The sequence below is a fragment of the Rhinopithecus roxellana genome, chromosome 12 (assembly GCF_007565055.1).
Source record: "Rhinopithecus roxellana isolate Shanxi Qingling chromosome 12, ASM756505v1, whole genome shotgun sequence".
In the NCBI taxonomy this organism is placed as follows: domain Eukaryota; kingdom Metazoa; phylum Chordata; class Mammalia; order Primates; family Cercopithecidae; genus Rhinopithecus; species Rhinopithecus roxellana.
Genome location: NC_044560.1, coordinates 65914474 through 65938805, shown reverse-complemented (window position 1 = coordinate 65938805; position 24332 = coordinate 65914474). Strand labels below are relative to the sequence as shown.

The 24332-nt window shown below is 35.3% G+C and overlaps 1 protein-coding gene across 1 annotated transcript in view; it reads left to right on the top strand.

The window, feature by feature from the left end:
• Nucleotides 1-1103: 1103 nt before the first annotated feature.
• TTLL7 (tubulin tyrosine ligase like 7) overlaps nt 1104-24332 on the top strand; it is a 91030-nt gene continuing 67801 nt past the window's right edge. Inside the window, exons 1-9 of the mRNA XM_010382522.2 lie at nt 1104-1182; nt 2392-2592; nt 2805-2936; nt 4789-4910; nt 6067-6134; nt 7495-7653; nt 11958-12174; nt 16699-16863; nt 21000-21158. Coding sequence (XP_010380824.2) covers nt 2568-2592; nt 2805-2936; nt 4789-4910; nt 6067-6134; nt 7495-7653; nt 11958-12174; nt 16699-16863; nt 21000-21158 — 1047 coding nt within the window. The 5' untranslated portion in view covers nt 1104-1182; nt 2392-2567. The remainder of the gene's footprint in view (nt 1183-2391; nt 2593-2804; nt 2937-4788; nt 4911-6066; nt 6135-7494; nt 7654-11957; nt 12175-16698; nt 16864-20999; nt 21159-24332) is intronic.

Here is a 24332-nt window from a genome sequence, read left to right as displayed (position 1 = left end):
TTAAAAAGTGGCATGTTTCATTCACTTTTATTCTCTTTCATGTAAGAAAAAGCATGATTTTTGACAATAAAAATATATCAAATTTGGTTTGGGAGCCAAGTGCTGAAATTTAATGAAATTAATGATAATACAAAAATGGACAAAACTTTATTCATGACCTGATATTTGGAAATACTATTTTTTGCATCATGTAAAAATCAACTGCCTTATTTTTATAAATTTTAGGAAGTAATAGATTTCTGACTCTTAATTGTAATGACCTCTCTGTAAATAATGTTAATGTGTGTGGAGAGTGTTTTTGCCTCAAAGTAAAAGCTTACTTGGATATATTTTTTTTGTTACATTTGTTATTTTTCTATTTTTTGAATAGTAGAAATATCTTTCATCAGATAATTACAATTTAGGGATCTGAAGAAGATTATCTTGAGACATATTTGCAAAATTGTTACTTTAACATTTTCTTATAACTTATTTTTCAGTATTGTTCATTATACCTCTTTTCTTTGAACAATTACCCAGGAGGATAATAACCTATCTTTTAGGGTTTTGAAGGTCAGAGTTTTATATTTAAAAATCTCAAAAAGTACCTGGCACATAGGATGTTTACATAAATGATGATATCAACCCCATCATTTTCTTCCTCTTTGTCATCTTCTTCCTCTGCCTCATTATCATTGTTACAATCCATAGCAAGCTCAGGATAGAGTTTAATTATCTGCTGTGTGAAGCCAGGGGTAGACTGGACTCAATGTCTTGTCTGCTCAGGCTGCTATAATAAAGTATAATAGACTATGTGGCTTAAACAATAGATATTTACTTCTCACAGTTCTGTAGGCTAAGAAGTCTAAGATAAAAAAGGTTCAAGACAATTAGGTTCCTGGTGAGGGCCATCTTCCTGGATTTCAGAGGACTGCCTTCTCACTATGTCCTTGGGCTCCAGGTTTTAATGTAGGGGATCCAATCAAACAAAATCAAGCATCTTTGCAAAATCTTCAATATGTTATATTTAAAGGCTGAATTTTGAAGGTAGCACAAAAAATGGGAAGTAATATGGGTTTCCTTCCTATACTTCTTCTGATAGGTAGAAGACACAAACCACTTCAGCCTATTAGATGTGTGACTTTGTGCAAGTTTCTTAACCTTGGAGCCTACATTTTCCCATATATAAAATGGGAATAAAAGGTACTGGGTATTTGTTGGGTGGACTAAATAAAGTTGTGTGAAAGTAGATGCTGGTTTGTACTGGTTCTTTTCTCCTTCCTCTTGTCACCACAAAACTGCTCTTATTATGTTTTTATTTAATATTATTTTATGTATTTTTAACTTAACCCTATTTTTGGATCCTCTTGACTTTTTGTTTGATCGTTTTAGTCATCTTTGGGCGAGCTAAAAATTAATGTACAAAGAGCTCATATATTTACTGGGGTACGGATTGTGGGGTTGCTGGAGAAGGTCTGAGTTTCTTTTGTGTTTCCTTCTTTTACATAAAGGAAGTTTTGTCTTCATCTTTTGCCATAAAGTGTATCAGCAATGTTATCTTTATTGGTTGCCATTACATTCATTTACAATGAAAATACAAGCAAAGTGTACTGTTGGCTATGTTGAGATGTAGCCAGATCAAATTAGTTCATTCATTATTGCATTCCTCTGTGTGCCTGAATAAAAGCATCACAATAATGACCCCGCCCATTTTGTGTCCTTCAAAACTGTTCTCATTTTTTAAGGCACAATTCAAGATGTGGTTTACTTTGTTAAGTTATGCCCCATACTCCCTTAAAGGAATCACTTCTCTGCATTCTGTCAGCATGTGACCTCTACCCTGCCTGGCACTTTTCACTGTCTCATATTAAAAGCAGTACTTCAGGCATTGGGTTGAAGGTTGTTTGGGTTTCTAAATAAGACATTCTGGCATTGACATTAGAAGGCTCTTCATTTTAATCTCTGTGTTGAAATTTTCTTTGTAAAGATACACAAAATAATTTATCCTTTCAAAGCTCAACTTATCTGTAAGGTGGGGATAAAAGCTTCTACCTTACAGGTTTTTTGAAAGATTAAATAGTATAATATAAATGCCTAAGATAGTAAGTGTTCAATAAATGGTAGTGAATATTGTTATTGCTGTTATTGTTTGTGTATAGTATATTATTTGTTGAATATACATGTGACACGTGACTTAATAAAACTTCTTCCCCTAGACTATGCATTCTTTCAGGATAGGAAACCATCACTTGGCATTTTGCATAAGGTTTAATAAACTGATTCACAATTATTTGTTGATTGAACACATTAACTTTCACCTTACTTGACTTTTAAAAAGAATAGTCTTGGCATACATGAAAAAAATTTCAAAAAAGTTGTTTTCTAAATGACCTTGTTTTAAAATCACTGCAGGTACCTTGTTATCCCATAACTTTGATATCCTGAAATCTGAGGATTCTACCAAGATAATATGATAAGAACTTTCAGTGATTTGGGGCCATATCCTACTTAGGCTAATGTGGAATTTCCAGATTTCCTGAGAGCTTGGTACAGCAGCACGCACTGCTTGCTAATCAGCACAGGCAATAATGCCATCTCTGCCTCAAGAAGGAGGTAGGGAAATTGACTTAACTATGTTACAAAGCATGGAGGTGTTTTACATCATTACTGTTAATTTTTTTAAAGTACTAAAAATTAATCGGGAACTTTTTAAAGTACCAGAATTTATAATTTTAGCTTGGTGTGGGGCGGGGGTGGTATTTGTGTTGTCTGGTATAGATTTTTGTTATTTCAGTGTTATCTGATTATTTTACATTTTTTAAAAGTTATTCAGGGACCCTGTCCCCTGGATTTGAATACGGAATTACCTTATCAAAGCACAATGAAAAGGAAAGTCAGAAAGAAGAAAAAGAAGGGAACCATTACAGCAAATGTTGCCGGGACAAAGTTTGAAATTGGTAGGTTTGCTTAGAATCAATCATGGGATTCTCATAATTGCTGGAAAAACTGATTTGGTGTTAAAAACAATGTAGAAATCCAGAGGGATAACTATCTTTTATATAATGGATTTTTAAACGCCTTCTATAAAATTTCTAACATGTTAGAAGGATTCTTTTTCTGTGCGGTAGAGGATGATATCCTTAGAAAGATCCGAATTGATTTCTAAAATTTCAGTTCAAACACTAATATGATTAGACAGCTTAGCTGAAAAAAGGGACTTGGCATTGTATTTTTTTTTGAAGTTTAATTTTGTCAGCTCTCCAAGCTTTGAATTTCATAATAAAATAGGTTTATATATGACTGACCTGACAAATTTGAATTTATGAATGCAAAGAAAAAATGGATCTTTCCAATATTCATATGTAACCTGAATGTTCCCAGCCTCATGGGTTTGTGTATATGTAAATACCCACATTTAAGTAACACATTACATTCTTTCTTCTTTTTTTTTGAGACGGAGTCGCTGTAGTCCAGGCTGGAGTGCAGTGGCACGATCTCACCTCACTGCAAGCTCAGTCTCCCAGGTTTATGCCATTCTCCTGCCTCAGCCTCCCCAGTAGCTGGGACTACAGGCGCCCGCCACCACACTTGGCTAATTTTTTTATATTTTTAGTGGAGACGGGGGTTTCACCATGTTAGCCAGGATGGTCTCGATCTCCTGATCTCATGATCTGCCCGCCTCGGCCTCCCAAAGTTCTGGGATTACAGGCGTGAGCCACTGCACCCAGCCTATGTTCCTTCTAAACCTAACTGCCAGGAGTTCCGTTTATATCACCAAGGTCTTCCCAGGTATCTTTGAGATGGTGCAGGCAGTGTCTCTCATATACTCAGGAACAGGTGTGCTCCTGACATGCTCTTCTGAATTTATTATTGTTTTTGCTTGTGAGCCAGGTAAGGAAGTCTCCTAGTCTGTGTTGCTATTGCCCTTGCTCTCTACATGAGCTGTAGGTGGCACAGCAGCTGCTGAGTCCTCAGGATGCCAAAGCTGCATGGTGGTCTGTGACAGAGAGGAATGTTCCTTTCCCCAACTCTTGTGATTGTACACTGTCACCTGGGACTACACCATTCTGTTAAGACTCAGGATTCTGTTGGAAACCACAAATTACCCAAAGTCTTCTACTTATCTTTATTCCACACTTGAAATTCAATGGAAGAAAAATGCCAATATGTTAATTGTAAAATCTAGATCGGAGAGGAACACATGAATAGTTTGTACTAAAAAGGAAATGTTCCTCTGAGCATAAACGTTTTCAGTAGGATTAGAGGGTTGGGAGCAGTGGAGAACCAAATCCAGATCTCTCCTGTGAATATTGCTTTATTATTTCATGTCCTAAGTAAACACAGATGAGTTGATTTTAAGCTCTAAAAATAATTTGAACTAGGGAGGTGGAAAGTATGGCATAGGTTTGATGATCAGGGGATATTTTTACCTTTGCTCTTTTGTACCTAACCTAAGGTCGTAAAAAAGCTATAAAAAGTACATTTTCCTGAGTAGAGGTATTGTCTCAGCTGTGTGTGTTTTCCTTGTGCCATAAATAATCACTAAACCCTTTGGCAGTTTTGTGTACCTGTTAAACCTGAGAAGATCAAAAGGAATGATTTTGTGTGCAACCGAAAAACAGTTCTCAGTTAGTACTGAGTGTAATTTGGCCCTAGATAAAACTGTTGTAACTAAAAATGAGGTTATGCTGTAACTAATATTTTTCAAATGAAATACTGTGAACTAAAATTTATATAGAAAAATGTCTTTGCAATGAATATATTTCAGAAGTATTTTAATTTTGGTTTAACTTAACTGTTTACTTGCAGTTCGTTTAGTAATAGATGAAATGGGATTTATGAAAACTCCAGATGAGGATGAAACAAGTAATCTTATATGGTGTGATTCTGCTGTTCAGCAGGAGAAAATATCAGAGCTGCAAAATTATCAGGTAGGAAATTAATCATGACCAGTTAGTCGTATGAGGAAAGTTATATGGATTCCACCATAATTGTTTTTAGATAGGTTCTTAATCTGTGACCTTATTAAATTTCAATTCTAACTCACCTGAATAGCCTGTTTTGTTTCTATCCAGTTGTATTGACACTTTGCATGAAGCCTGCATCTTTTGCAGACTTAAGTTTTAACCTCTTTCTATCTTTAGGGAAGAATCAATAGAGAAAACCTCTTCTGGCTGGGCGTGGTGGCTGACGCCTGTAATCCCAGCACTTTGGGAGGCCAAGGCGGGTGGATCACGAGGTCAAGAGATCAAGACCTTCCTGGCCACCATAGTGAAACCCCGTCTCTACTAAAAATAGAAAAATTAGCTGGGCGTGGTGGCGCCACCTGTAGTCCCAGCTACTCGGGAGGCTGAAGCAGGAGAATCGCTCAAACCCGGGAGGTGGAGGCTGCAGTGAGCTGAGATGGGGCCACTGCACTACAGCCTGGTGAACAGAGCAAGACTCCATCTCAAAAAACAAGCAATAACAACCAAAAAAATACCCCTTTCCTAAGATGGTACTTTACATTGCACTTAAAGTTGTAGAATAGATTGCATAGGGAGACCAGAATGCAGAAATACCTTGTGAGGTCAGCTATATGTAATCTGGTTTCATTCTTTTATTTTTAGAACATAATACAAACTTATGTTCAGAAGAAAATAGACCTCAAACTAAAAAGCTGAATGTAAGGATTCTAGAGAATTGACAGTTTGTATAGACTTTCTTCATTTATTAGTTTAGAATGTAATATAAAATTGACTGTAGTGAGCAAATAAGTCATTTTTACCAGTGCTTATGTCTGTGAATATGGTGAATCTAGAATAACAAAAGTAATTTGGATATTATCACTCTTCAACCTAGAAAATTATAATTTTACTATCTATGTAAATATTCTTTTGTGATTTCTTTAACATTTTGTAGTTTTATTCTCTGATTACCGTACTCTTTAATTCTACAAATTCACTATAGGTCATTTAATGTTAAATCTTTTAGATTAATAATTGGCAGTTTATTAAAACAAAACTCAAAGGATGGATATTGCATTGTCATATACATGAATATAATTAATTTGCTGAGAATATTAATGTTTACCTTTTTATTTTCCAGAGGATCAACCATTTTCCAGGAATGGGGGAGATCTGTAGGAAGGATTTCTTAGCAAGAAATATGACCAAGTAATCTTTATTTTCTTGTAATGGAGAAGACCTGTTCAAAATTTATAATATGAATACTGTAGTGGTATCTTTCTCAAGGTTACATTGATTTGAAATGATAGAATTTTATTAGAATTAGAATTTTAGAGCTAGACAGGTCTTAGAATGTCTCTGGTTCTAGTCTTCCACTTTACAGAGGAGGTAAATGAGGGTCAGATAAATGAATATCTTGCACAAACTCAAGCAAATTGTTAATAGCAGAGGTGGGTAAGAATCAGTCTCCAGAATCTCAGGCCTCTTTACTGCAACGTGCTGCCTCTTTAGTAACAGAGTTTTTCGTTTAAATGTAAGAGTTATCTGTATATGTCATCTAAGAGATACTTGTTTATTTTCAGTTAAATTTTGCAGGAACTAATTCGTTGCCTTATATGCCGTGTGTGTGTGTGTATGTGTGTGTGTGTTTCTGTGTGTTTTCATATTGGTGATTGAGCATTTACTATGTGCCAGGGATTGTACTGGGTACATATATGCACACACTTACTCAAAGACACATGTATATATGCTCACCCAGGGATATACATGCACAGATATTTATCTCTGCAACCAATATTTAGAAGAGCAATCTACTTTCATGAAAAAGCTGATAATAAGTACCCCAGTCTTTTACTTAATAAACTGAAAAATTTTTATGCAGTTTATATTCCTGTTGGCTAGGGTTTTTTGCCTTTTTTTTAAGTTTAAGAAAGTTGAGTGATAAACTGAGAATTTTTTTTAAAAGAAGATTATTCACAGAGATTTAGTAAACTTTCTGACTCTAAAAAATGGTAGTATAAGAGGTAATCAAAAACTGTTCCCTATGGTGACCCAGAGACTCAAAATTATTTGTAAAGAAGCAATATAAATAGTATTTGCCTGAACAATTCCCTACTCCCTACTCCCATCCCTGAGGCACAGTTACTGACTCCTTCTACATGTTACCTTGCCTTATATGCCTTTAGTGTACCTATCACACTGTTTAATATTAATAGCCTATCTATATATTCCTTGGGAGCAGAGATGATACTCATTTATCTTACTATCCCCAGTACCTAGCAAATAGTGTGTACTCTAAAAAAAAGTTTGATGTACTAATATGTAAATTAGTACATATTAGAGCAAGTTTTTTTTTTTTTTTTTTCCCACTGATGTATCCATGGTTCAGAATAGTGTCTAACACTTAATAGGTGCTCAATAGACATTTGTTGAATGAATGAATCAATGAATAAGTAAATGAAGGAATGGAGAAAATTTAAATCTTTGTGGCAAATATCAGTAGCCCAGAGAAAGAAAATATATGCAAGTTTGAATAGAAATTATTTTTCCTATTATCTCTGATTTACAGAATGATCAAGTCTCGGCCTCTGGATTATACCTTCGTTCCTCGAACATGGATCTTCCCTGCTGAATATACTCAATTCCAAAATTATGTGAAAGAATTGAAGAAAAAACGGAAGCAGAAAACTTTTATAGTGAAACCAGCCAATGGTGCAATGGGTCATGGGTAGGTTTGCTTTTATTTGGAATATATAAAAATAAAAAAAATTTGGGAATAGGGAGAATAAATGTGCATAATTACTCATGGTTGAGTACCAACATGAAAAAATAATGAAATAAGTTTCTAACTATTGCATTTTTGGAACCAAATATTTAATGATCTCTAGTCTTTTAAACTCTCCCACAGGCTTCAGTAATTCAATTAAAAAATTTAATCAACAGGTTGTGAGGCTTTAATAGGAGATAACAAAATATAAGGGGAAAAAGCTATTTTGTGTTTTTTTCTAAAACATAAAACTCACATTTATAATAATTTCAATAGGCTTGGAGAGTAAAATCAGTTGCTACAGTAGAGCTACAACTGACTTGGAGAAAGAAATGAAAAGGGAGTTATTCTTTTCATAGCTAGAAATCTTGAAGGAAAATATGTATCTTCTTTGCTTTTGAATAAGTTTTTTCTTTATGTAGCCATGGTAATTGGATTAAAAATGAGTGGAACACATTTTAAACTGAAGTTCCAAGAACTAGACATGTTAACTGAGAATAGAATGTGCAAGTAATATTCTTGTTTCCTTTTGCTTATGTTAGTTTTCTGCAATGTACTTTTTCGAAGAAAATGTGGCTGAGGCTGCTTTTAATAAAATACACTTGGCAGGGCACGGTGGCTTATGCCTGTAATCCCAGTACTTTGGGAGGCCGAGGCAGGTGGATCATGAGGTCAGGAGACTGAGATCATACTGGCTGGTGAAATCCCGTCTCTACTAAAAATACAAAAAATTAGCCAGGTGTGGTGGAGGGCGCCTGTAGTCCCAGCTACTCAGGAGTCTGAGGTGGGAGAATGGTGTGAACCTGGGAGGCAGAGCTTGCAGTGAGCCAAGATCGCGCTCCAGGTTACTGCACTCCAGCCTGGGCGACAGTGCGGAATTCTGTCAAAAAAAATAAAAAAAATAAAAAAATGCACTTGAGTCATTTTAATTTAAAATGCTATAGGAAAAAAGATATTTGAAAATATAGCTACCAGGTAAATTATTGTTCAGAATTTTTCTTTTAACTTTTAATCATAACTTAATAATCCAATCATAAATTACTTGCAAATGTGCTTTGGTAATTTTTAACTAATAGTATTAATGGGAATTTTATACCAATTGCTTAATGCTGAGTTGGCTGTCTCTGTTAGCATTAAAGGAATGTTTCTGGTGGTAAAGAATTGATTTTTCACATTTTTCTCTATTTTAGTGTTAAAAATTTAATATTAAAATATCTATATTTATATACTTATATTTGATATTAAAACATAAATAATAATCTTTTAATTTATTTTGATGGCAATATAAACAAATAGCTGGAAAAGCAGATAACTGAAAGGGCATTATGTGTTCCCAGGGTTTATCTCATGTAATGCAGTAGTACCTAGGTAAAGAACACCCCTCTCATCTATTGAATTGTATCTGTTTCCTTGCTAATCTTCTGTCTAGTTATTTTGTCCATTATTGAAAGTGGAGTATTGAAGAATCCAGCTGATATTGGTGAAGTATTTCTCCCTTCAGTTCTACCAGTGTTTGCTTCATGTATTTTGGAGCTCTGTTATTAGGCACGTAAATGTTTCTAATTGTTACATATTCTTGAGGAATTGACTTTTAAAAAATCAGTATATAATGTGATTCTTTGTCTCTTATAACAGTTTTGCCACTCCAGGTTACTGTTTTATTGCAATATCTTTTCCATCCTTTCACTTTCAATCTATTTGAGTCTTTGACTTTAAAGGGTGTCTCTTGTAGACAGCATATTGGTGGACCATGTTTTTTAAAAATTCATTCTACCAAGCTCTGCCTTTTATTGGAGAGTTAATCTATTTACATTTAATGTAATTACTGAAAAAGAAATATTTACTTAGGCCATTTTGCCACTTGATTTATGTATCTTGTAGTTTTTGTTCCTCAATTTCTCTGTATTGTCCTGTTTTGTGTTAAGTAGATATTTTCTTCTGTACCATTTTAATTCCCTTGTCATTTCTTTTACTATGTATTGTTGAGTTTTAAAAAATGATTACCCTGGAATTACCATTATCATCTTAATTTATAACAGTCCAGTCTATATTAATACCAACTTAGTTTCAGTAGTGTATAAAAACTTTGTTCCTGTATAGATTTACTCCCTTTATGTTGTTATTGTCACAAATTATATCTCTGCACCTTCTGTGTCCATTGGCATAGATTTATAACTATTGTTTTAAGCAGTTGTCTTTTAATTCATTAGGAAAAATGAGGAGTTAAAAACCAAAACTACAATAAGAGAGACTTTTTTGTTTTTTGATATGGAGTCTCACTCTGTCACTCAGTCACCCAGGCTGGAGTGCAGTGGTGTGATCTTGGCTCACTGCAACCTCTGCCTCCCAGGTTCAAGTGATTCTCCTTCCCCAGCCTCTTGAGCAGCTGGGATTACAGATGTATGCCACCATGGCTGGCAAATTTTTGTATTTTTAGTGGAGATGGGGTTTCTCCATGTTGGCCAGGCTGGTCTCGAACTCCTGACCTCAGGTGATCTACGTGCGTCAGCCTCCCAAAGTGCGAGGATTACAGGTATGAGCCACCATGCCCAGCCAGAACTTTTGTATTTACCTGAGTAGTCACCTTTCTGGTGTTCTTTGACAATTTGATTATAGTATATCTTGATATGGATCTCTTTGAGTTTATCCTACTTGGAGGTAATTGAGCTTTTTGGATGTGTAGATTAATGTTTTTATCAAATTGGGAAGTTTTTTGCCAGTATTTCTTCAAATATTCTTTGAATTTTTTTTCTTTGTCTTTTCTCCTTCTGATACTCCTATTGTGTGTGTTGCTGTGCTTGATGGTATTTCACAGATTTTGTAGGCTCTCTTCATTTTTCTTCCTTTTTCTTTCTGTTCCTCAGACTAGATAATGTCAGTTGGCTTATCCTCAAGTTTTCTGATTCTCTTTATGCCTTGTCAAGTATACTGTTTATCTCCTTTAGTGAATTTCTTTATCTCAGTTATTATACTTCTCAACTCTAAAATTTCTGTTTAGTTCCTTTATTTTTCCTTAATTTTTTATCACTACTAATATTCCCTATTTAGTGAGACACTGTTCTCATAGTTTATTTCAGTTCTTCATACATAGTTTCTGTTAGCTCTTTGAATAAATTTTAAATGGTTGATTATCCAGTAAGCCCAATGTCTGGGCTTCCTCGTGACAGTTTCTATTCATTGATAGTTTCCCTGTATATGGGCCATACTTTCTTTTTCCTTTGCATGCCTCATAATATTTTGTTGAAAACTGAACATTTTGAGTATTATACTATAGCAATTCTAGAAATCAGACTCTCCCCTTCTACGTAATTTGTTGTTGCAGCTCATTGTAGTAGTTGTAGTCTGTGTTCTTTGCTGTGTATGGCCACTGAAGTTCCTGTTCTGTTAGCTCAGTGGTCAGCTAGTAATTGGACAGAGATTTCCTTAAACAGAGCAAAACAAACAACAAAAAAGCCCTCAATTTTTGTAGATGACTGTGTGTGTGATTGCTGGGACGTGCCTTCAGCACGCAAACAAATAATTTACAACTCTGCCTTAGCCTTAATTTCCTGCTTGTACAGAGTCTGATGGTTAGCCAGAAGGGACAGCTTAGGGCCTTCTCGGGTCTTTCTTGAGCATGCTGCTAACCTTGGGCATGTAACTGGTCATCTAGATTCCCAAGAATATGTCAGAGCTTTTCAAAGTTTCAAAGATGCTCATTGCTCAGCCCTTCCTCCCAGTCTTTTTAATTGGTCTATTGTCTGCCCACCTGCTGCCCTCGACAACGTAAACAGTAAATGTTTCCAACAATTGTCTCTGAAAGTAGTTGCCTCAGCACTGGTAAAGTTCCAAGTTAGGCAAGATGAAAGCAAGCCCTTTGAGGTCCTCCAGGAAGCCACCAGACAGGTCAAAACAACCAACCATAAGAATAGCCCATTCTACCCAGTTCAGAACCAGTACTGGTATTGAAAATAAGGCTGTTCAAGGCTGCCGCTGAGCTGTGAGTGGATGATGGGACTAGATTAAGTTAAAGTGTTACAAAGCTCTTTGGCACAGATCCAGCTGGTTTTTCTTAGTTAAGTATTCCATTTGCTGCAAGCCTTTGCTTAGTTTGTGGGGTTACAAAAAGTTGATTCCTATGATTTCTTTTGCTCTTCATTGCTTTTGTGGAGGGACAGACTTTTGGAGTCCCTTACTCCACTATTTTCCACTTGAGTATATCTGTAACTTTTTAAACATCTTGCTCTATGTCAAATCATTCTTTTAATTTTTTTCTTTAAACATAGGATTTCTTTGATAAGAAATGGTGACAAACTTCCATCTCAGGATCATTTGATTGTTCAAGAATACATTGAAAAGCCTTTCCTAATGGAAGGTTACAAGTTTGACTTACGAATTTATATTCTGGTTACATCGTGTGATCCACTAAAAATATTTCTCTATCATGATGGACTTGTGCGAATGGGTACAGAGAAGTACATTCCACCTAATGAGTCCAATTTGGTAAGTGATACCAGACAGAACTTATGTTTTCATTCAACATTTTTCCTATAAAATATGTTACTTTACCCTTTCTCTGCACTTGTAAAGGGAAATGCTTAGAGCTTTCGTAATAGATTAATAAACTCCCTTTCTCAAATTGGCCTAGAATAAATGGATGTTCAACATATACTTTTTAAAGCTTTCATTAGGCATATAGATTGTATGAATGAAAGTTCCTCCTCTCGGGTTTTGTGGTCTAGAAGAATTGTGTGCATAAGTAAGATTGCTTTTAACTTACAAGCAGCTTTGTGGACATTAGAAAATAAAGGTATCTGCTAATTGAAGGCTAACTGGGAAAAAGTACCCTCTCTGTGCTGTGTACCTTGTGCTGTGAGCACAAGGCTGGATTTCAAAGCAAACATCTGTGTGCAGTGGCCCTGTATAGAAATGACTATATTATAAATGATACTAATATGCAATGATTCTTGATTCAGTATAATAATGATACTAGTATGCAGTGGAGAAGTACAGATTAAGTGTTTTGGAGCTGTGTTGGGGCAGTTTGTGTTCAGCTTCTCATGGAGGAGGTGGCATTTGAGCAGGCTTTGTGTAACACGTAGGGTGTGAACATGTTGAACGTGGGAGAAAGTATATGAAATGGAAAAGCGAAAGTTATCAGAAAGTAGTTATTAATTTCTGTTGCAATAAAAGAGAAGTAAGGCTGTCAACTTACATTGACTAATGTGAGGTTGAGACAAATGAGCAGTTTCAGTGTGCATTTTAAAGCCTGTTAAATGGAGCTTTGTGTAGATATTTTTCAATTAAGACTTTTTTTGTGCAGCCCTAACATATTTATAAAAGTTATAACTATAATTTATCATGAAGATAACAACTGTAATTTGTAGCTTATAAAAGTTAAATTATAATTTATTATGCATACTTAAACTTTAGTTAACCTCTAAACCTATTTTTGGATGTAACTAACTATAGTTAAAATTACAATTAATTGTTTTCCAACTTGTCAAAGACCTGGTTACTGTTCTCCCCTAATATTATGTACACAATTAACTCCATTAAATGTGGTCATTTTTTCAACATTAAATAATGGCTGATCATAAATGGTACTATGTTCAGTAAAATGAAAAATGTTGTAAACCTGGCAAAGGAAGAATAAGGAAACTGTCAAACCTTTCATAGGAAAAGAAGTTAAAAGAAAGAAACATTATTAAAGGTTATAAGGTCTAGATAAAGCCAATCACCAAGTAATGTTTGAACTCTACCACATTTTGGGCATTGTGCTAGTTCTTAAAATACAGTGACCAGACAGATACAGTGCTTGACCTCACAGAAGCAACAGTTTAGTGGGGAGGCAGAAAATAAAATAAGCAATTATAATATCTGATGGTAAGTGTGATGGTGTAAGAAACTGAAGGTGCTATGGCAGTGCATAGCAGGGGCACATAACCCAGTTGGAAATAAAGGTTAGAGAGGGAGTGTTTTATAAATTGAAATCTGAATAATGAGGAGTTAGCCAGGTTCGGGTGCAGTGTAGGGTTGGATGGAGCTCCAGGCAAAAGAATGGCTCAGAGGTAAGACAGAGTATGACATGTCTGGAGAAAGCAGACAAGGTCAGTTTGGCTAAAGTATAGAATAAGGAGTGACTGTTCAGAGATGAGGATGGTGAGTCCTAGAAGCCAGATCCCTTAAGGCTTTGTAGGCCTTGTCTAGGATTTTAGAATTTATCTTAAGATAAAAGGAAGGATTGAAAGGTTTTACACAAACAAAAGAAGGAATGTCCCCTGGTCTGGAATGTGAGATGGGGGTGGAGATGGATGGAAATGATTAGAGTCAGAGAGACAAGAAGTTACATATATTTTGAATAACATGTAAAGTATTCTAGTCTGACCACATATGGAAGGAAAAAGGACTTAAATTGAAATAGTAGCAGTGGGTCCGGACCAAGAATAAGAGCATGGATTTGAGATACATTTAAGATAACATGGATAACGTTGATATAATATGGTCACAGGTTGGATTTGTGGAATGAGAGAAAGGGAAAGAGAAATCAAGAATAAAACTCAGATTTCTGACATCTGATGGATGGTGTATTAGGGAATGGTGATAAGGGAATACAGTAACTATTAAAGGTTTTGTGGAAAGTGGATGTATTCAGTTTAAAGGCCTGTGTGACCTCCAAATGGATCTGTTCTGTAGGCATTTGATTATACAGTATAAGTTTGAAGTTCGAAAGACATTTCTGAACTACAAACATAATTTGAGACTTGTCAATACATAGATTATACTTTAAATAATTGGCATAGGTAAGAGTGGATTATATATATGTAAGGTGGGAGTGATCTTTTGATAGTATTGGAAAGAATAAGACTTGGAAGCTCTTTTGGGTGATAAAGTGCTTTATTCTAATGTCCTATGTGTATACAATTAGCTTAAATCCAGTGGGATTAATCTCAATGAGAGATTGAGAGAAAGGAAGTGTGGCCTCTAGGTCTCATTTTGCTATGTGCTTTTGAATCACATAAGTTCCTGGCTTTAGTTTTTACATATATAGAAAAAAGATGTTCTCCTACATAAATGTCTATATCACTCATAGATCTCTAGAATTTCGTGATTGAATTTCTAGGTTGAGATGAAAATATTAAAAAGTGAAATACAAAAGTCTGTAAAGTGAGATCACGGTTATGTTAAAGGTAAGTTTAGAAGAAAACACTAGAAAAATTAAACCAAAGTGCTCTCATTGGTTGTTTCTGGATGGCAGCTTACTACATATTTTTTCCTTCTTCCTATTTCAAATTTTTAAAATAGTGAGCATGTATTTTATATTGGGCATGTATTTTATGTATGTATTATTTCTATAAGGATTAAATGTTCATCAACTACGTATAAGCAGATTATAAGACAGAATTTCAAACATTGAAATATAATAAACATTCTGTTCTTGCTACCAATGTAGTGGTTGGCCAATCCTTGCAGATTGCTATATGGTTCATAGCTGCTTTTGGTTCTATTTCTTGCAAATGACTAACTGGCAGTGAACTGCTTAGATGCCTATTTTTGTCAAGGTAAATGTGAAGTTGTGGAATTTCCAGTCCATTTACAAAGATACTGTTTAAGAAAAATGCAAAGTTTCCTTACTTAATTTTTCACTAGAATAGCTAGTGTTGTTGTTAGTATTATTAATTTTAAGAAACTCTTGCCGAATACAGACTTCCTTACAAGATTATTTTCCAAACCTCTTTTTAGAAGTTAAGAAAATTTGTATTTTGGAAACTAGGAAGTGCTCCGGCTTGATTAATTTCCTTTTTCTTTAAATTAAGCACTTAAAATTAGGTGAGCATAAGATTTATGCTTTTTCTTTTAAGTATCATTTAATTTAAAGCTTTTCCTGTTTCTAAGGATAGAGACTGTTGTTTATTTTGTTGTCTTTGTATCCACAGTGCCCAGCAGAGACTGCTGCAGATAGTAGGTGTTCCTTAAATATTGTTTAATGAATGAAAAAAATAAATTCTTAATTAGTGGTAGGCACATGGATTAATAAACAACATGTACTCAAATGATCATTTCTGCCTCCTTGCTTCAAAGATTTCAATACCATAGGCCTAAGGAACTGCAGCAAAAATAAAATATGACATGAATATAGTTGGCTATTAACAAATCAAAATAATAATCACGTGAATGAAGTATATTTTAATTGTGATGTAACTTTGCTATCTAAAGTAATCTTTAGGATCATGAGGAGGGTAGGAATTAAGGATAGATTTTTATGAATGCTTGTGCTAGCTGGATAAAAAGCCATTAGATATATATTAATTGACAACTGTGAGGAGTTTTAAATTTTGAATTCTTTTTCAATTTAAGGAAAATAGTATCAAAAAATGTAAGATTATAACAAGACAAAAATGTAGAGCTCCAGTATGGAACACGATACTGTACTGGACACTCGCACAGTATTATGTGGTACATTCTGTCTGCTGACTGTAAGTGCACTCTGGTACCAAGCTAAAGGGGCCTCCTAGTCGGTATGGGTGTGCAGAGGTTGTGTTTGGTAGTCCTGCCTCTCTATGTGATTTACTTGAGTTTTCATTTTTTATTTTTCTTGAAAAAGACATAGAATGCTCTCTCAGAAAATTCCTTTCCCAAAACAGATTTGAGTGAAAACTCTCAGAGCCAAAAACATTAAAAACAAACAAATTAACAAGAACAAACTCAGATCATTTTTCTTGCTTAGCAATATGTAGTTTCACATTTTAATTACTATATATTCTTATTAATTTGATACTTTTTAATGGTAGACATATTTTGAATAATATGTAAAGTAACTCTGTAGATGATTACATTCTCAACCCTTTTAAGGGAAATGTGCCATTCCATTTAATTGGGATATTATCTAAATAATCATGAAATTGTTCATCTATATAGTTTAAACTTTAAAACTTTTTTTAGTCTTTGAGTGTCTATTTTTCCTCTGAAACTTTGCAGTTCTAGGATGTCATAGGTGGTAACCACTTTGGTTCTTTCTTGTTACAGACCCAGTTATACATGCATCTGACAAACTACTCCGTGAACAAGCATAATGAGCGTTTCGAACGGGATGAAACTGAGAATAAAGGCAGCAAACGTTCCATCAGATGGTTTACAGAATTCCTTCAAGCAAATCAACATGATGTTGCTAAGTTTTGGAGTGATATTTCAGTAAGATTATGCCATTCCACAATTATAATGGTCTGTCCTCAGCAATAACTTGAAGCACCATCAGGCCATGAAAGTTATTAAGAGTTGATTGAACTTGGTTCCCTATAATTGAGAGGACCAGAGAGAAAAAAACAGGCCATTACACAGCCTACAGATTAACAACAGGGATGCATTCTGAGAAATGCATCCTTGGGTGACTTTATCATTGTGCAGACATCACAGTTTGTACTTACACAAACCTAGAATAGGAATAGCCCACTACACACCTAGGCTATCATATAGCCTGTATATGGTATAGTCTGTGGCTCCTAGTCTACAAACCTGTACAAAACATTACTGTACTAGGCTGAGCACAGTGGCTCACACCTGTAATCCCACCACTTTGGGAGGCTGAAGCGGGCGGATCAGGTCAGGAGTTCGAGACCAGCCTGGCAAACATGGTGAAACCCTATCTCTACCAAAAATATAAAAAATTAGCTGGATGTGGTGGCGCGTTCCTGTAATCGTAGCTACTCAGGAGGCTGAGGCAGGAGAATTGCTTGAACGCGGGACGTGTAGGTTGCAGTGAGCCAAGATTGTGCCACTGCACTCCAGCCTGGGCAACAGAGCAAGATTTGGTCGCAAAAAAAAAAAAAAAATTTACTGTACTGAATAGTGTAAGCGATTGTAATACAATGGTAAAGATTGTATACCTAAACATGGAAAAGGTACACTAAAATACAGTATTATAATCTTATGTGATCCCTGTTGAATGTGCTATGCATTGTACACCAAAATGCTGTTATGTGGCACATGACTCTATTCACCCTTGTTTATTTTGTTGACATTTTTACCTTACTTTCTAGATCACCGGCCATAAATCCAAAGGTCCTTAGGTGTCAGACAAGTAAGAAGGAGTGAAGTGGTCTCTAGATAGAAGAAACTAGGGTGTTCTGGGAACTGTGATAATTTGAAAGTCAGGAGAGGTCTGAAGGAGGTAGCCACCACTCAGCACCAGCTTACTGGTGCCAGTGATATTTTAGGCCCAGTGAAGCTCATTCTTCTAATTTCTTGATAAATTACATGTAAATGGCATAAATGACATAAATGATTTTAAATGTTGGCAATGGACTCAAAAATTTTAAAGATGTTGAGACTTAACAAACAAAAATGTCATCTAGATTTGGTCAGATACCCACCAATTTGTTAACTTTCATTTATAACTTCCTGAGAGATGAAATGCATGTAAATGAGAAATTGGATCATAACAATGCTGCATTTATTTGTTTATGTAATTATGTTCTCAAGGCCAATTTCGTGGAAATTCCAAAAACCATTCTAACGACAGTTTACTATCATAGTGAGTCAGAAGCATCACAATGGTGAAATTCAGTGATTTTGGACCATAGTTCATTGATGGAAGATCATACCATCTTCCATCTGATGGTAATTCAGTGAATTGGTCTATTGCTCAGTGGGACCAAGAAAGTTTTATATACCCTCTGGCATTCTTTTTTTTTTTTTTTTCCTGTACACATTTGTAACCCTCATATGGAATTTGGTTCTTTGGGGACATGTTTGTGAAAAGGTAGAACCTGTTGGGCTGCTTTGGTGAGGCATATATGGAGAGAATCAGGGAGAATAATGAGGGTCGTTAGCTTTACATATATTGGTTTTAAGTGGCGTTTTTTCCTCACAATTGAATTAAGAGAAGGTATACAAGCAAGACTAATACTAATGAGAGGATATGGAAATTAACTTTCTGTTAGGACCTGAAGTATAATTTTTAGATATGACCCAAACATAGCCAATGTGGGCCTATTAAGCTCTGACACATTTCATGGTCTTGTCTATAGGTGAGTAAATTTTGCATCTTTCTTGGCTATGTTAGTAAGAATGCATATTAATCATCTATAAACAATCAGTTAATAAACCTAGCTTTTTCAAGTACTTTTATTATAATTATCTTGTCAAACACCTGTCTGTATTTATGTAATTACTTGAAAATTGGCTGTCTTTATTAAGAATTGGTATACTTTATATAGATAACTGTTTAAGGTAAATCAATAGGATAGTATAAAAAGAGAATGACAGGAGGAGGTGGAGAAAGCAATTATGCAGTAAATTTTTATCTTGATGTCTTAGTTTACAAATTTCCTGAATTTAATTTATAACTTATTTTTAATAACCTCTTTTTGGGGGACAATTTCTCCAAAAAGTAACTATCAGTATATAAAAAGTAGCATTCATCAATACCCTGTGTGAAGAACAGAGCTGTGTACTTTTGTTCTGGTCAGTAATAAAAATCAGTAGAAAATCAAGCCATGGAGATTAAAAATGAGCATAATCATTAAAAAAAATCCTTACTGCGTTTTGTGTACCTAAGGTATAAATCTACAAATCACATTTCAAAGCAGTGATATTATGTTGTAAATTCTCAAAAACAGTAGTGGAATTTCGTTTGTGTTTGTTTATATGACTCCTGATTTTCACTTCTGCTGAAAACTTGCCTTTACAATCTAAAAGCAGGTTATTTTCTACATAGCAAAAACAGATTTGTAATTCAGGGTCTGTTGATTAATAATCAGTCCCCACCCTCTCCCTCAGCCTATACTGTTCCATACAGACACTTATCAATCAAAGTTGTAACTTTTTCCTGCTCTCAAGTGGTTTCAGTAATATTGTCGAAGATTTATATAAAGTGACTTTTTATCATTTATTTTATGTACTACGGTGCTGTCATGAATTTGTTACCTTGAACAAAATGTTTTGAAAACAGCCTCTCATGGGACCTCTGATAGTTATTCCCAAATATGAACTGCATTGTGGTTCTGGGTAACAGTGAGGTTAACTTCTGTCTTCTCTTTTATCACTCATATAATAAATATGTTCCACCAAGTAGTGGAGTATTTGAGTCTAACCTGACATATGAGGTGGAATTCTAGAGGAATGATAGAATAACAGTAACAATAATAGTACTCTGGGCACTATGCTAAGAGTTTTACATGGAATCTCATTTTGTTCTTACATTAACCTTTTGCAGATTATATTTAGGAAAAATGAGACTCACAAAGTTTAAGCAACAGGACTGAGGTTGCACAGCTAGCAAGTTACAAACCCAGGAAGAAACACAAGAAGCCTGATTTTAGAGCCAGGTTCTTAACTGTCTTTTTCTATTGCCTATACCTGTAGAGAGGGAGTTAAAATGACAATGTCTTCTGAGCAAAAATAAGTGAGACAGCTTTTCTCCTACAGCTTGTTCTGAAACTTCAGTAAAACAGCTTTTTAAAAATAAGGGTTAATAACTCACCCCAGTAGTATTATGTGATTTCTCTCAGAAAATATTGAGAGCCAATCTTTTAATTGGTAACACTCTTCTCAGATAAAACTTATACACTACAAAATCATCACTGAATAAAGAAACTCAACTCTCATAGATTTTGTCTTCCAGCCCTTTCAGCCTTTATCTAAGTAGAATTTCTATACTGGTGTTTAGGAAATAACTTACTCTCCTTGGAATTTTTCCTCCCTATCACCTTCATCTCTTCTGGATGGGGCTAGCATATGCTCCTACCTTACTTATTTTTAACTTGTTTTAACAGCTGCCTTACTTGTTTTAACATATAAACAAGTATGAATAACTTGTTTACAAAGTAAACAAGTTACTTGGATTTACTTGGATATCTACTGAATGCCAGCTACTATTGTAGGCACTGGGAATGGTGTTATAAATAAGTCAGACAAGGACCCTGCTCTAATGTAAAAAGAAAAATATCAACTGGTTATATGCTGTGTGTAGTGGTGCAGTAAGAAATGAAGGGTGGCTACTTTTAACTTGGGGATTGGGAAAGCCTTTCTGAATGTCTTAAGAGCCAGACTTGCAAATATAGGGGAAAGAGTATTCCACAAGAGGGAACAGCTAATGCAAAGGACTTAAGATAGGAAGAAGTGTCACTTACTTGAGGAACCCAAAGCAAGCATGAGGAGTGCAGTGGGCAGGGGTAAGAGTGAAGAATGAAGTTAGATCTGTGTCAGGGGCTAGATGCCACAGAGCTTTGTAAACTTGGTCAGGCTGCCAGTTTGTGGGCCCTGGTTATATTTACATATATGAAATGAGACACAAAGGCATTTTCACCTGTTTTATCACAATCTTATAGGAATTGGTGGTAAAGACCCTGATTGTAGCAGAACCTCATGTCCTGCATGCGTATCGAATGTGTAGACCTGGTCAACCTCCAGGAAGCGAAAGTGTCTGCTTTGAAGTCTTGGGATTTGATATTTTATTGGATAGAAAACTAAAGCCATGGCTTCTGGAGGTAAGGCATTCTTTAAGAAAAAAAGAGGAGTTATCACTGTCCTTATGTATTAAAATAAATGCTTTAAAAATCTGTACTTAACACAGTTGTCCCATTAACTGTCCAGAATGAAGCCGGAATAGAGTAAGTGAGAAGAAGAGGATAAAAATTCAGGGACTACAATAGTTCTAAGAATGAATCAAAGTGTTTGATATTACTTGTCCCAAATTAGTGCCAAGTGAATTTCTAGGCCAGGTATTTGGGATTGAAGTGTGAAGGTGCTTTTACTGATTTGTTGCTTACTTGCTCTACTATTTTCTCAGCCTCCTGGCTTCTACCACGTTATGAGGTCTGGATAGCGTCTCTCCTCTCTGTGGGTGCCTGGGCTTCAGAATCTTGCCTTCAGTGTGTCTCCCCTTCAAACTCTCTGAGAGGCTCCAATTGGTTCATTAATCAGTGTTCAGTATCCGCTACCCCAGGTGGTAAATGTCTCCTTTAAGGCCATGCTATATACCTGGGGTTTCCCTCAGGGAGACTGTCAACTGTATGCCTTCAGGTGTGCTGCCAGTCCCTGGTAGAGAGTTATCATTATTTTTCTTTAATGATAAAAGGTCATGTAACACATACGAAATAGTAAAAGGGAGAAAGTAAAAATTATCTCTGTTGACAATTTTTGTATTTTTTCCTGCTAGTTACATTTATATTACCCAGAAGAAACCTTAGAAGTCATGTGGTCCAGAAGATCCCATCCAGCAGTTCCTTTTAAGCTCCTTGATCTGGGGTTACACACCTTCTCGTGGCTGCTTAAATATCATGTTTGGGAAACTTAATCAGGAACATATTGCTATAGAAGATGTCATCAACCACTACCTTTCATTTTAAATCAATTGTCTCTCTTTTTGTTAGTGATTTGTAAGTTAGAAGTTGTGTGTGTAATATCACAGATTGCATAAGCAAATTGAATGAGTGGTAGGTGAGATGAAGATACTAAAAATACATTTCCAAGAAATTATACTTTTCTAATTTGAGAGTGAAAGATTGTGTGTGTGTGTCTGTGTGTGTGTGTGTGCGCGCGCACGCCTGTGTGTGGTCACATCTACTTTAAACAAGAACATGTATCGTGTCTCCAAGGAAATACAGTTCTCTCTGTTGTATATTCAGACTTTGCTTCCTCCATTCCTTGGATATGAAAACATTTTACTATGCACTATGGACCCTTCATCTTGCTAAGGCCTGAAATTTGCTTTAGATTTCTTGCTTTTTCTGCAGCAGTCCTTTCCTGTTCTTAGCTATAATATTGTCTTCTGCCCCTGTACTTTTCTTTTGTCATTGATAGAGTGGGGAAAAAGTGAGGCACATGCGTAAGGAGGATAGCAGGAAATAATGACTTTATAGATCTCTTAGTTTCCTTTTTGGGAAAAAAAACATTTGCTTCACTAGAGCTTTCCATTAGCTTGCTAAATCAGAAGTGACTGAATGGTTGAATTCTGGATTTTACAAGATTCAAAATAACCATTGTTTGCATGAATGTTTCTTCATTCTTTACTCTTTCCTTCATTGTTTCTAGATCAATCAGAACCATTAAAACACTCCACAATAACCAAGAGCTGTGGATAATGAACATTTGTTATATTAAAACGGTTAAAAGAATCTTCAGTCTTGCCTTGTGTTTTGCTCCCTGCTGAAATTTTAGTGGGGCTAATATACATTGTTATAAACCTTTTGGCGCCATCAAGTGGAATAAGGTAGAAGGTGCTTCTGGGTATGTGATAACTTTTAGTTAAACAGAGTAATTTCAGGGACTGGTTGCTGGTGGTAGAATTGCACAAATTTTCATAAGTAGAAAACATTTTTTTGGAAAAACATGGAAATTGGGTGGAGTATGAATATACCACCAATAGTTTAAGTACTCTTAAATTAAACAGGAACCTGCTAAGTTATAGTCATTGTCTTAGGTGGTGGGGATACAAGAAGACAGAATACTTGCCCTGGTGTAGCCATTATTCAGATGTGCATTTTATGGTAATAGTTATGAGTACTAGTAGGTAAAAGGGAAATAACAAAAACGATAGCATGATTAATATCTCTGCGTACCTGTGTGTATTGGAGAGTTAAAAAAAAGCTTTGCAGAAGAAACACCTGAGCAAAGTTTGTAGGGCTGCAGAAGAGTGGGGTAGGGGCTAGGGGCTGAGAGAGATAAAGTAGGGGTGGGAAAGGCTGTGGTGCAGAGGAAACAGCACTAACTTAGGAGCACAGAAGCTATTATGGATACTTTAATTTGTGGAAAAAGTGATTGTTGTTTGTTTTGATAAAACTATTTTTAGGACTGTTGAAAATAGTGTTTACTAATTTAATATATTTTATAATAATTTTCATTTTTAATGCATTTATAAGCTGTTGAATTTTGAGATTTTAACATCTACTATGTTTTGTCTGTTTTAGAGTTGGGATAGGAAATGAGAACCAAATAAATCATCTCACTATAGAGGAGAATTTTGGCTGGGTGGAACGCTAATTTTTAGTTTCTTCTGTCAGCCATTTGTGGTTCTTCTATTTTTTTTTTTTTGTTTACGTTTCTCATAAAACTTAAAAAAAAAGAACAACCCTGAATGAAAACTTAAATTGAAAAAGTTTTCCTGCCTTTCCACATATTATTAACAGTTTATCTTGTGTGGGTATACCTCTTCACAGACCAATTTATCTTATAGTAGAGGGAAAAATTTGAAATAGGTAAGGAGAGAGAGAGAGAGATTGAGATCTGAGATGGCTTTATACTGAGACCTCAGCACCATCCTGGAGGAGGGATATGCCTGACACAATTCCACACTGAAATTTGGAATGGAAACTCTGGGGAATTCTACAAAGACAGATAACATTCCAATGTACCGCTTACTCATCAGTTCTTTAATGTCTGGTTTATTTTGTAACCATGTAACATATAGTGGCAACACCATCATTAATTGTATTATAAACTCCAGATATTTGAATCAGTATGGTTGAAACTTTTTTCCTATAAGATATATTACTTTACCCTTTCTCTGCACTTGTAAAGGGAAATGCTTAGAGCTTTCGTAATAGATTAATAAACTCCCTTTCTCAAATTGACCTGGAATAAATGGATGTTATTGCCATTTCTAAGCTATTTCCTTCTCCTTGAGACTATATCACAAATACAGGAATGTGTCTGTCACCTTC